Consider the following 14,305-nt stretch of genomic DNA (forward strand, 5'->3'; position numbering starts at 1 on the left):
CTGTGACTGTGTGTGTGACAGCCCACAGATGGGATCTTTGTCATTTTCACTTATCCACCACTGATTTATGATTGGTGTGCTGTTACTGACCCCCCCCCCCCCCCCCCCCCCAAGTGTCTATTCCTGCCCACAGCCTGATGCACATGGGGGGAGCACTGTGGGGACGCTGTGTACTTGCTGAAGCTGCCTTTCTTGTGTAAAGTGTCACCTGTGTATGTGTCCATCAGTACGGGAAGCAGCTGTACATCAACTTCCAGGAGGCAATGAGGAGGTCGGAGGCAGCCTATGATTGGTCCTCCCTGTCTTCGTCTTCCATCAAGTCTGGATCCAGCTCCTCCAGCCTTCCAGGTTCGTGTGCCTCCTTTGGTTGAGATCATTCACTGGCTGGTAGGGCTGGGCCATATCATACCGTTCACGGTAACACCGGTGTAATGTTGGGCAACGATAAGAAAGTGAAATATCACGATAGAATACGGGTAAAACGCGCATGCGCAGTGCCTTTGTTTACATGCGCACATGGCGGCGACGCAGAACGAGAAGAGCGAAAGTGGATCGTTGAATGAAACAGATGAACCTGAACTGGTTTGTAAAAATGCTGCAGCTTCAGTGGTGGAACTGGTTTAGCTTTCGTCAGATACACAACAAAGCACTATTTTTGGTAGCGCATGCTAGCGGGCCGTCGTTATTACCGTGTTGTTTGGAAAATACGGCACACTTAAAATCAGTCCTTTGATTTTTCTGAAAGTCGACAGAGCCCCTTATAATCCCGTGAGCCTTATGTATGAACTCTGGTTGTGTTTACTGACCTCGAAACGATTTTATGTTCACGGCGCTCGAAAATCTGTCAAATGTTTCAGTACGACTTTGCTGAGCTACAAACCCGCACCGCTTGATGGATTGTCGGAGCATTACGGCTATCGTAGGCGGAGCCTCGCGGAGTGATACGTACTGTGCTTCAACATAATGTTACCGTATTGTGTGTGTTTAACCTCTTTTTAAGTGTTGTGGATGTTATACATGGTTATGCTGAGGATATGTCGGCCAGTTTCCACTGGAAACGCCTTTTGGTTAAACTGTCAGTGAGGAATTTGCACTGTTAAATCTTTATATAACTTTAATGCACATAAAAAACAGCTGCTTGTTTAAGTGAGAATACATTGATGGGTTTGTTTTTGCACTAATAAAGTTGTGGAGTTGTAAAGTATTTTGTCTCGTGTCAATTATATCGTCAGTTATATCGTTATCGCAAATTTTCAAATGTATATCGTGATAAATATTTTTGGTCATATCGCCCTGCTCTAGTGGCAGGTTCATAGCAGTGTGTTGTTATGTATTGCATGTGAATGTATATCTCACCTACAGAAGAACACATTAGGGCTGAAGGAGCACTCAGAGCCCGAGAAACATTGCTGTGGAAAGATTCTTTCAAACATGAGCTCATCTTCTCTCTCACGTCAGGGCCTCCAAGTAGACACACTAAAAGCACTGTCATCAGTTTTTCAATGTTTTGTTAACCCTCCAGAATCCCAGTCCAACCACTCGAGCCAGTCAGACAGTGGTGTATCAGAGATGACATCATCGGGCCACACCCGCTCCCAGAGTGTCGTCAGCTCCATTTTCTCTGATGCTTGGAGGAGAGGAACGCAAGGAGAGGTGCGGTCATGCTCACAGTGTGTTCCTTCATCATCTGTTTGCTTGTGTTCTGCCTTTGCCCATGTTTCCCCTCTGCTTTCCTACCAGCGATCAAAGATGAAGGGACGTATGCCAGTTCCACTTTGTGCAGGAGGAGGAGGGAGTGGAGGTTAGACAGGAAGTGATGTAACCGGCATGTTAACAGCTTGGCTGCAATCTTTAAAACACTGGTTTTATTTGAAGTGACACTTGAGCTGCAGTTGTATAAAAATTAACAATCATGACATTGAACAGTTGAGTAGATGTGACAGATGTGACAGATGTTTTCCTCGACTTTAGGCCTACGGTGCTTCCTCCAGCATTTCTGTGCATTAGTTTGAAGGCCTTGAAAAGCTGTTAGTGAATCACACAGTCTGTGGTAAATCATACGTTCATTAAAACCCAAACTGTACGAGTCTTTAAAAAGCCCTACAGTAAAAACAAGCAAATGTAGATATTGCAGATGTATAGTTAGGATTCAGGACTTTTCGTTGGTCGTCAGAAAGCAAGTAGCTGCGAACACAAAGCTAAATCCTTCAGAGTGTTTGCAAGTCAGGGTTTTACAAGATGTTCTTTTTGCTGCTGAGCTGCAGCCAGTGTCATTATATCATGTAATGTAACACAGGCTTGTTGCCATTACTGTACGTGGAGTGGTCACGCTCACGGGCACGGTGACCCCAGTAAGGTTAGAGTCAGGACGATCCCGCCAGCTTGTCTCTATGGCAACATGTATATGTTGGTTTTCACCTGTTTTAAACGGCTGCAGCTGACCTGTTGGATTTTCTTCCTAACCTCGTGGTGTGAATGCCCTGACTAGCAAACATTTAATAAATGACACTGTTTAACTAAAGCTAACCAGACATGTTTGAGCCCGGTTCACGATGAACATCGTTGAGTTTGATGCCAGATCAGAGGCCAAACAAAGAGTTTGTAAAGAAAGCTGGAACTAACTTGGAACAGCAGCTAAACCACAAACTGCCTGAGACAAGCGTGTCAGAGGAACCTGACACCTGCCCAGAATATAAAACGTGTTAATAACATTGAACTCTAATAATAATGTTGAAATATGCATTGTTTGCTAACTATGACTTGTGCATACAGTGATTCAGCAGTGTATGGATTTAATGAGAAGGTTTCCACTGTTCACTGCTAGTATGCTGACAGCCTGCTGCTGGCCTACGTGCCCCTCTGCACGAAAACTTTAACATTATAGTAACTTCAGAATCAGAGAAACTTTATGAATCCCAGATGGAAATTGAGTTGTCATAGCAGCAAATATACAACAAACAACAAGAACTCATATTAAATTATTTTAGGAACAAAGTTACGATAGATAAATATTGAGATAAATATATAGAGATATAGGAATAAATATACATATGAATATAAAAGGACAACTTGTAACATTTTATACGAGATAAAATCAGTTTGGGGGATTTAACAATAAACTATGTTGATACAACTGTAACAAATTAAAAAACTGACTTAAACGCAACAAACAAACAAGGCATATTTTCAGTTTTATTGATATAGCGTCAAATCACAACAACGAGGTGCTTTATATATAAGACGCTCCAATAATGCAGAGACAATCCCAACAACCAGGCAAACCCCCCATGAGCCTGCATTGGGCGACAGTGGCAAGAAAAACTCTTTTTAAAGGAAGAAACCTTTAGCAGGGAGGAAGACAGGAAACGGAGCACTGTGGAGGATGTTAATGATAATTAATGATTAAATACAAACTGGTGTATAACACATATTTAATAACAAACACATTCAATACCTTTGTATATAAGGCATGTTAAGACCTCACACGATTGAATTTGTAACGACTCTTCAGTAAATGTTTCTGTGTGTTCTCTGCACTCGTTTGATGTCTCGCCTTGTGGATTTTTTCATTTTTAGAGTCGGGTGTCTTTAGCTCGTGGTCATTTTCTCTTTTTTTCCCTCCTTTCCCTTCACCACGTCTTTATCCTGCATCCCACTCCCCGCTCTGATCTGTCTCTGCAGATGATGAAGATCGACCCGATCAGTAGACCCATCCCTGTGCAGATACCCAGCCTCTCCCCCCAGCCACTCCCTCTCTCTCAGCCTCAGACTCCACCATCCCGGACCAGCTTCACTGACAGCCTCGTCCCATCTGAGGATTCCTCCCCGTCACCGCCGTCGCCTCCTGCACTGCCCCCTGTAGCGAGCGTGGCCCATCAGCCGGCACCTCCCGCCTCATACGTGAAGTACAGCACGCTGGCTCGCCTGCAGAGCCAGAACCAAACCAGAACACAGCAGGCAGGTGCCCCCCCACCCTTGCTTTCCAACTACAACACCCTTCCAGCTGCCTACAGCTCCTCCCCTCAGCTACCACCATCTCCTCCCCCTCCTCCTCCACCCACGGCACCAGCGCCGGGCTCAGCCATGGCAGCACTGAAATTTGGCCCTCCAAGCCCATCCGCTCTTCCACCACCACCCCCACTGCAGGAGGAGCTGACACAGGAGCCCTCCTATCTCCCACCCCCTCCTCCCCCCGAGAGCCCGGATGCCAATGGGTTGCCACCTCCACCACCTCCAGAGCCCATCCCTAGCTCATGCACTCAACTCTCCAACACGGGCCTCCAACAGTTCCTGGCACAGAAGTTTCCCAACATGGTGTATGACTTCAGCCCAGCAGTGCCTGATGATAACTCTCCCCCACCTCCTCCTCCACCTCCCACTGAGCTGTCTCCTCCAACCTCCCTGCAAGGTCTCCGACCTCTGTCACCTAACGCACCACCTCCTGCACCTCCCAAAACCTTCACTGGAGGATTTCCCCCTCTCACTGCTCCCAAACCCTCAGGCCCCTCTTCCCTTCCCATCGCACTCTCACCTGTGTCTCCAACACAGCCACAAGTTGGACACGGATCATTTAAAAAGCAGCAGAGTTTCTCCACAGGACACTCCCCAAATCAGCCACCTCCCACTCTGCCAAAGCAGCACAGCCTTTCCTCCAAAAATCTTGCCATCTCTCCCTCTTCCACCTCCTCTGCTGTCTCCATTGCAGCTGCTACCTCCTCTTTGGTCAAACAAATTGTCAATCAGTTCCCAGGAAACCCTGCCCCTAACTCCAACATGGAGGGATCCAAGATCGCTGCCCCTTTGTCTCCTCCAGCAGTTAAGGCCAAACCAAAGTGGCAACCTGGCAGTGTCGTGGCTCCACAATCCCCAGAGTTCCCGCCACCTCCTACCGACAGCTCCCTGGGAGAGTTCCCTCCTCCTCCCTCTTCTTCTTCGTCCTCCAAGACAAGTTCGCCCATAAAGAGGTCGCCTTCCTCCTCGTCCACAGGATCCTCCAAACGGGGCCCTCCACCTACACCTCAGAGAGCCTCCTCTATCCGCTCCAGTTCATCAGGAGAGACCCAGGAGGAGAGGCCCAAGACGGTTGAGAGCCTGGTTAGCAAATTTGGCCAAGCTCCTCAAATGGGCACCTCGTCGAGCTCCTCGTCAGCGACAGGGTCACCTTCTAAAGACTCTTCCTCACTTCCTGCTCCGCTACCCAAACCAGGGAAACTGAATCTGGCGAACCTGCCGCTGGCGCTCCAGGGACTGCAGACCGGGCAGCACCACCAGCCGGCTGACTTTCAGTGTCCTCTGCCCCCACCTCCTCCTTCCCAGCCTCCTCACCTCGATTCATCCCCAGACTACTTCCCACCTCCCCCCAGTGACTCTGAGCTCTTTCCTCCTCCTCCTCCTCCCCACCCATCAGATTTTCACCAACCCCCAAAAGTGGCAGTGGTAAACCCCCAGCCCCAGATGCAGTCACACCAACATCCGGCAACCTCCTCCTTATCCTCGTCATCATGGAAACAAGGGTCACTGAAAAAGGGGGCGGTCCTTCCTCCAACACTGAACCGGCGAATGAGCAACACGGCCCAGTACGATAATACAACTTCAATGCCCCTCTCACCACCACCTCTATCTCAGACCCCACCCCCATCACTGTCTTCTTATTCCTCCTCACCTGTTCCCCCCACCTCCCCCAAATCAGTTGCTCCAGGCTCCCTGGCACTAAAATCTCACTTCCTGGAAGACCTGAACCGAACCCTTAAGAGGAAGTCTGTGTCTCGCCACGGCTCACTTACCTCCTCCCACCTCATATCCTCCTCCAAGATGGAGCTTGTGGGCACCATGGACGACATGGCACTCCTCCCCCCTCCTCCACCTGAGCTCCTGCAGCAACAGCAGCAGCAGGGAGTCCGAGGACACTCTCAGACTTTATCTCGCCACCACGCACACTCCCACTCCGCCAAACACGCCAACATCTCAGGCTATGCAACGCTGCGGCGAGGCCCGCCTCCTGCTCCGCCGAAACGGGACCAAAGCACCAAACTGACCAGTGAGTGGTAGGGGAAGGAGGACGCTGTGGGTGGAGCTTAAAGAACTGAACTCAACAATTTGGTGTAATTGTTCCTGAAGAGAAAATAATTAATGTCTCTCTCTCCTTATCCGTCTCGCTCCATCCTAAACCATCCACCCTTGGACTCTGAGGAAGTAGCAAGTGTCCTACTCTTAATCTCAGACCCTGATTGTTAATATTAACCTCATTACTCTTATCATTAACAATACATGTTTAATCCAATAAGTATGAAATATGTATATATCTGTATACAAGCGAAGCAGAAAAGTCACCTATCGAGCTTTTTTCACAACGTCTGTGCAGCTTAATTGAAACGCGACAAGAGACAAAGACTTGAACGGCAACAGAGACCTTTTGCTGCAAAACAACAGGTACTGCATGGAGCAGTGGCAGTAATGTTACTGATCAAGGGAAGGAGGGAATAATTGAAGGACGGCACAGTGTGTAAATGTGTATTGTGAACTGAGGGGGGGAGGAAGGCGGGGAGCCCTTAGAGGGAGGTTTGCCATTTATTTCCAACTGTTTTTGTGTGTTTTTATATAAGATTATTTAATACTGGAAAGATATTGTTGTTATAGTTATTTTAAGATTTTAAGAAGTGTCCGGAGTGAATGAGTTTGACTGGGGATGGGTCTGCCTTCTTCTCTGAAGATCTGGGCTGCCAAAACTATTATACAGCCAGTTCCTCTGGGTTTATATTTGGGTCATTTCTAAATAAGTCTCTTTTGTTCCACTCTTAACAAACCGCCAAGTAACTAGCAAACTGTTTAGGGTTAGGTTGCATTTTAGCCACGTGTTAAACAAGCCGAGTTTGAGAAACGAGAAGATGCTACTTTTGAAATCAAGTCCCTCCATAGAAAGGAGCAGATGTGAGGTTCATGTTACGCAGGTTCACCAGTTCACCAGTGCTGACTCCCAGGGCGTAAAACCAATTGGTTGAATATCTGCTGATTGAAAACATGTATGTCAGGTAGACATTCAACCAGGGATGCTGGGCACAGATTATAAACAATCTCCCTCAATGTTGTAGAGGTCTTCCTGTTAAAAGGAAGGTCATCCCCCCCCCCCCCCCCCCCCGTCACCACCCTGTCCTCACAGAATATCATCACACTGTAACGTCTTTGCCCGCACTAGTACAAGGCACTCAGCCACTCGTTTTGGTCCTATTGAATAAAAAGTTCATTAAGTTCATTATGTAAATCCTTGTCATGCTGTGTTTATCAGGTATACTTGTAACTGACAAGTCATTAGCCGAAGAGCGTTTCACAGTCAGACCTGCCTGTCTTTCATCAAATGTGCTAATATGCAGCCAGCTTCAATGGAAATGGGTTAAATTATAATGTAGACCAATGCAGCAATCTCAGAGTAAGAAACCACCCCGCGTGTGACTAATGTTTGAAGTCCTAGCACCAGCTGATGCTAGCCTTCCATGTGTAAGCTGTGTCAGTGTCAGTAATTCGTTTTTTTCTGGGTCATGGCTGAGTGAAATTTACATGATACTTTCCCACTGTGCAAGCTGGGGTCAGGGTGGGGGCGAGATGCAGACAAAGTACATAGAAAAAATCCAAACATGAAATAACCTGGTAAAATATGACAAAGATGCTGCCCAAGCCTAACAGTCCACCAATGAAAGAAGACTGTACGAGTGTGTGTTGTTTTAACTATTATTCAGTCACTTTGTTAGTTAGCGAAAGTGTGCGACCACTAAAGTAATCAAACACTAAAGGATATGCTGGGAACAAGTGCCTGAAAAGCAACATGCTCAAACTGTTAAAAGCATTGTGTTTACATCACGCCCTGACCACCCTAAAGCCTGGACTCGTATGATCTGTGACATACTCACTAGCATCTTTGTGTGACGGTGTAGCCAAAAAACACTAATCTCGAGCTTTTATGGGGCAACAACCTGATAGGATGACCGAGAGTAGCCCAGCTCTCTGTTGGCCTTAATGTCCCATTGCTGGAACGTGCTTCTGAAAATAACAACAGCTTCTATTAGGACAGGTTCAGGTGCAATTAACTCATAGAACCATGAAATGCACAATTTCACTTTTCTATTTACTTTTGCGCCCCCTGGTGGTGGTTTTTTAAAGAGTAGATGGGGCTTCAGTCAACTGCAAGTCTTTTGAGCCCTGTTTAAACACTGAGCTCTGAAACATCCACATCTTACCCTGATGTTAACCTTTGGAGTTGAAATATCTATCAGATTAAGGTGACAGCTCTGTGAACTGTTCACCTACAAGATTCACTAGCTGCAGCATCCCACCCACATGTGCAAACATTTAGGGTTGACGTTTGGTTAAAATAATATTTTGGGGGCTGTGGGAAATCATTGCGGATATTTTTCAGCACTGCCTGACACGAGGAAAGAGCACCCTGTTAAAAAAATACACTTCTCTGGTGCTAAGAGTGTGGATACAACCCATGACACTGTCAGTCAGCTATCGTAGTTAGCCTTTGTAAGTCAGTAGATAAAGTCAGACATGAATGATTCTGTTTTTAGCAACATGTCTTCTGATAGTAGTCAGAGGGTACATGTGGTTAGAGTAGCCAGCAGGACGTTTCAGGTCAGTCGAGTAGTTCGTCTGATGCTCCAACCTTCCACTCTTATAGTTACTGAAACTTGCTCTGTCATTTTTGATAAAGTTTTTAAATCCATTTTCTGATCTTTCTTTTCTATTTTATGTGCCGCTTAACCTCACTCTGTCTCTACCTTCCAGTTTTTAATCCTGAATGAAATGATGAAAATCCTCTGCATGACATGTCACCACCACTGCACCAGCACAGATGCCAAAAATATGATATTCCTGCCCCAGTTTGGCAATCATCTCAGCTTTCAGTTGTTTTTCCCCTCCAGTTTGTAATTATGGTGAGAAAATGGTTTAAGTTTGTTTTAACATTTCAACCACCTGTTTTGTGATATTGTTGGGGAGGTTGGAGGGATTCACCTGAGAGAAATACTTCCTATAACCCACTGCCCTGCAGGAAAGTACTCACTCGGTGTGTTTCAGCGACACTCGAGATACAGTTTGACGCTGATTGATGTCTTGAAAATGTCTTGCTCAAGGACACCCAGCAGAGCACATGGCTGTTTGGTGTCACGACTGCTGTTGCATTTAAAATAAAGGAGAAATGATTCAAACGTGTGCACATTGAACGTTTGTATACAGGTCTGTAAGCCGTGTTAGTGTGTGGATCCTAGGGTTGTGTTTCTGACTGAACTGAACTCCATCATGAACATGCCTGTTAGCGGGTAAACTGATGCAACAAAATGCACACAGTGATGTATGCTTAAAGTGTGTGATATTACATTTATGTTGTAGTCTTTGTTTATAAAACATCCACAAAATGAGTTGATCAAACCAACAACCACAGCAAAAAGTGTCTATAAACCTTTATTGAAAGAAATTCTCATATACAAAACAAGTCAAGGAAACAGACCAGAATTGTAACAATTTACATTATAAAGATGGTGAAGCAACTCATTATAACTTTACAGGGAGAAAACAAAAGTTTCTAGGGTAAAGTAATAAGGAATATAGACCCTTTGACACAGGCAGGAACATTAGAATAGCAAGTACTTTGTGATTTTACAGTATAGTCTTTTTATTCACATTTGAAATAAGCTTAAGTGACTTAAAATATTGACAAAAGTAATTCAAGATGGTAAACAGAGGAGAGGCATCTTCCACTTACATGAATAAATAAAAAACCTACACAGCACTATTACAAAACTGACAACATCTGAGATTTCAGAGTCCAGCGTGTCCATAAAGTAAAGAACATCCTTAGATGTGAAGGAAGGTGTATTGGAAAATCTGAGTGAAACCCAACAGTGTATTTTAAAACCAAAAAGCATCAACGTGCTGACAAGTGAAAAATAGATGCTCTGGTGTTTCTGGATCGGAAGAACAGAAAAGAGTCGGACTCAAACTTAAACCTTTTATACAGGAGTTCTCCAACTGGACAAATGTCAGATATGATTCTGAAGTGTTTCTTTCATTTTAGGCACAGGTGGCTATTTTAGGTAAAAAGAAAATGACTTTTCTTTCAACATGCTATCAAGGTCATGTCTGACATTGACATTATAGTTACAGAATACTGTTTGCTTACAGGTATTAGAGATTAAGTTATTATTAAATTGTCCTTTATTGAGGTATTACCTATCGTCAGTGAAGGTAAGCATGTTCTTATTAGTGAAATCTTTCAAGTATTCACGATAAGATTTAACAACGGTGTGGGTATCGCTTTACAAACATTATTATAATTATTAAATGAAAAGTCTATTTTATATTTATCAATAAATTCTTCGTAAGATAGTAAGTTTCCCTTTTTATCAAGCAGATCAAAAACAAAACACACACCGTTATCATACCAGTCTGATTTAAATAAGGACTCTTATTGATGACTATAACCCTGTTATTCCACAACACAGAATTGTGGGTGAAAATTAGTTTCCCAACATGCAAAGCTTGCTTATAGAAACTAGACAATTTAAGAGGAATCTCAGATATTTCAAAATCACATCTGAGCATAAAATCTACCCCCGAGCTTATTAAAGAGTTTGTTTGGATTATGGCACCACATAGATTGAGGGAAATGCAGTCGTTCATCCATCTGAGCCTGAACGCAGCAATAATGGATTCAAAGTCTAAAGCTTTCAAGCCCCCGTTTTCATAGTCTTTAACTAATTGTGATTTGCGTATATAATGTGTTTTATTCTTCCAGATAAAGCTGAATATAATGGAATTGGACAGTTTAATCATTTTTGCAGGTGTAAAAATTGAATAACAGGGGTATATGAGTCTTGAGAGTCCTTCTGCTTTAGACAGTAAGATACGACCTAATATGGACAAATCACGTGTTAGCCAATGATTAAATATTTGTTAACTGCATTTAATCTAGGAGTTATGTTATTATTCTCTCCATCATTAGTATTTTTACTGATTATTAAACCAAGGTATTTTACCTCCTCTTTTACTGGAATATTGTTAATAATACTTTGATTACAGCTGTGCACAGCTAAGATTTCACATTTTCTAAGGTTTAGTGTTAAGCCGGATGCTTTTGAGAATGAAAGGATTTTATTAATTGCAATAGAGACCATATTTACATTCTTTAGAAATAAGGCAGTGTCATCAGCAAATTTTAAATTCTTTATCAAGAATGTTTATGCCTTCCAGATCTGAAGAGAGTTTGATATAAATGGCATTTCGGCTGCAACAATAAACAATAACGGGCTAATAGGGCATCCCTGCCGAATGCCACGATTAATTTTAAAACTATTAGAAAACCCTTGATTGAGTGCAATACTACTTGTTATATCTTTGCACAACATTTTCACTACACTAACAAATCTGGGACCAAAACCCACAGACTTCAGAGCTTTAAACAAAAAATTATGCTCCAAAGAATCAAAAGCTTTAAAGAAATCAAGAAATAAAATAAGGCTATCATGAGGAATTAAATGATTGTAATCCAACATATCTAATACTAAACGGGTATGATGATGGATACGACGTCCTTTTATAAAAGCTGACTGTGTCTCATCTATTATTTGAGTTATTCCTGTTTTTAATCTGTTGGCATAAACATGAGCTAACTTGCATAAGCTAGTCCTTGTTTGGTTTAGGAAGTATAGAAATTATTCCTCGTTTCATAGTTGGAGAAAGCATCTGATCATTTATACATTCATTAAATACCTCTAGTAATAAATCTTTAATGTCACAATGTCTGTAAAATTCAGTTGTGATTCCGTCGGGACCTGGTGATTTACCACTCGCCATTTGGGAAACAGCAGTATCCAATTCAGCTAAAATTTCAGACTCATTGAGAATTTTAAAGTGCGTATCAATTTGAGGATTTTTCCCCTGGATAGAACTAAAAAAAGAATTGGTTTCTGAACTGGAATAATTTGTAGTGTAGAGCAGCGGTCCCCAACCCCCGGGCCTCAGACCGGTACCGGTCCGTGAGTCGTTTGGTACCGGGCCGCGAGAGTTGAGGCTCAGGTGTGAAATGTATAGTTTTCAGGGTTTTTTTCGGTTTTCAGCGTTATTTTGTTATCGTTTTTATCGTTTACTCGGTTTTCCTGGGTCTTTTCACGTGTGTTATGAATAAATTTTCTTTTTTTCGGTACCGGTACTAGTTTTATTTTGTTGTATTTATCCGCGACACCTTAAAGGCCGGTCCGTGAAAATATTGTCGGGCATAAACCGGTCCATGGCGCAAAAAAGGTTGGAGACCGCTGGTGTAGAGGGCTGAATAGAAATATTAATATAATTGTTTTTGATAGTCTGTTGGTCCAACAACAACAACGACAATCCATTCAGCCCTTGAACTAATGAAGGCACATTTTGCTTTGTCTATATAAAGTTCATCTGTACTACATCTGGTTTAGTTCTGTAGAGTTTTCCTCTGTCAGACGTGATAAATTGCACAATGAACTTATTTTTGCCTGTTTTGTAAAAGGAGTTTTATCAGCCATTAATTTTCCTTCTTCACTGGCAATTATTTTGACATTAAACTTAACCATTCCCATTTACTAGTAGAAGAAAAATCCTTCATTTCTTTTATCTCTCCTATTAGGATTTAATTTTTATACAAAAAGATGAGCTTCTTAAGAGGTTACTGTTAAACTTCCAGTGAGAATTCTTCGGTTCTGATGATCTATCATCCGGGGAGATTGAAAGTGTTATGGCACAATGGTCAGTAACAGGGGAGTGAAGAATCTTACAGTTGGATGATGGGGGAAGAGACTACCAGTTATTAAGCAATAATCCAGTCTTGAGCGTTGAGAGCGCTCAGAACTACTCCAGGTGTAATGCAGTTTTTCTGGGTGTAACTTAGATTAGGTTGAGGGTGCAGGAGAAATCCATTATTATTTGGTTAAAATGAAAAGAGTTATATTTAGTTGGAAATCAATCCAGTTTTTCATCTGGTACCCTATTAAAGTCACCTGCAACATGAAAAATTGAATAAATGATCTTCCATTCTTCTATCATTTTTTTCAAATCAGAAATTAATTTCTGGTTTTTGGCTCTATTGTTGAGTCCATAAACATTTACTAAAATGTATTTAATATCATCCAACTCTATATTAACCATTAACTAATGACCTTCAATTCAATTCAATTTTATTTATATAGCGCCAAATCACAACAAAAGTCGCCTCAAGGCGCTTCATAGATACAGAGAAAAACCCAACAATCATATGAGCCCCTATGAGCAAGCACTTTGGCGACAGTGGGAAGGAAAAACTCCCTTTTAACAGGAAGAAACCTCCAGCAGAACCAGGCTCAGGGAGGGGCGGGGCCATCTGCTGTGATTGGTTGGGGTGAGAGAAGGAAGACAGGATAAAGACATGCTGTGGAAGAGAGACAGAGGTTAATAACAGATAGGATTCAATGCAGAGAGGTCTGTTAACACATAGTGAGTGAGAAAGGTGACTGGAAAGGAAAAACTCAATGCATCATGGGAATCCCCCGGCAGCCTACGTCTATTGCAGCATAACTAAGGGAGGATTCAGGGTCACCTGGTCCAGCCCTAACTATATGCTTTAGCAAAAAGGAAAGTTTGAAGCCTAATCTTAAAAGTAGAGATAGTGTCTGTCTCCTGAATCCAAACTGGAAGCTGGTTCCACAGAAGAGGGGCCTGAAAACTGAAGGCGCTGCCTCCCATTCTACTTTTAAATACTCTAGGAACAACAAGTAGGCCTGCAGAGCGAGAGCGAAGTGCTCTAATAGGGTGATATGGTACTACAAGGTCATTAAGATAAGATGGGGCCTGATTATTTAAGACCTTGTATGTGAGGAGCAGGATTTTGAATTCTGTATTTAACAGGAAGCCAAAACAGGAGAAATCTGCTCTCTCTTTCTAGTCCCTGTCAGGACTCTTGCTGCAGCATTTTGGATTAACTGAAGGCTTTTCAGCGAGTTTTTAGGACTTCCTGATAATAATGAATTACAGTAGTCCAGCCTGGAAGTAATAAATGCATGAACTAGTTTTTCAGCGTCACTCTGAGACAGGATATTTCTAACTTTAGAGATGTTGCACAAATGGAAGAAAGCAGTCTTACATATTTGTTTAATATGTGCGTTGAAGGACATGTCCTGGTCAAAAATGACTCCAAGGTTCCTCACAGCGTTACTGGAGGCCAAGGTAATGCCATCCAGAGGAAGAATCTGCTTAGATACCATATTTCTAAGATTTTCAGGGCCGAGTACAATAACCTCAGTTTGATCTGAATTAA

General features: G+C 43.0%; 1 protein-coding gene across 3 annotated transcripts in view; it reads left to right on the plus strand.

The window, feature by feature from the left end:
- raph1a (Ras association (RalGDS/AF-6) and pleckstrin homology domains 1a) overlaps positions 1 to 9,200 on the plus strand; it is a 71,116-nt gene extending 61,916 nt beyond the window's left edge. For all 3 annotated transcript variants that reach the window (XM_084907801.1, XM_084907803.1, XM_084907802.1), the window contains 3 exons: positions 228 to 348; positions 1,523 to 1,653; positions 3,682 to 9,200. In XM_084907801.1, the coding sequence (XP_084763927.1) occupies positions 228 to 348; positions 1,523 to 1,653; positions 3,682 to 6,048 (2,619 nt within the window). In that variant the 3' untranslated portion in view covers positions 6,049 to 9,200. The remainder of the gene's footprint in view (positions 1 to 227; positions 349 to 1,522; positions 1,654 to 3,681) is intronic.
- The last annotated feature ends 5,105 nt before the right edge of the window (positions 9,201 to 14,305 follow it).

Source organism: Perissodus microlepis, chromosome 16 (genome assembly GCF_051167445.1).
Source record: "Perissodus microlepis isolate ML-2025 ecotype Zambia chromosome 16, ASM5116744v1, whole genome shotgun sequence".
Taxonomy (NCBI): domain Eukaryota; kingdom Metazoa; phylum Chordata; class Actinopteri; order Cichliformes; family Cichlidae; genus Perissodus; species Perissodus microlepis.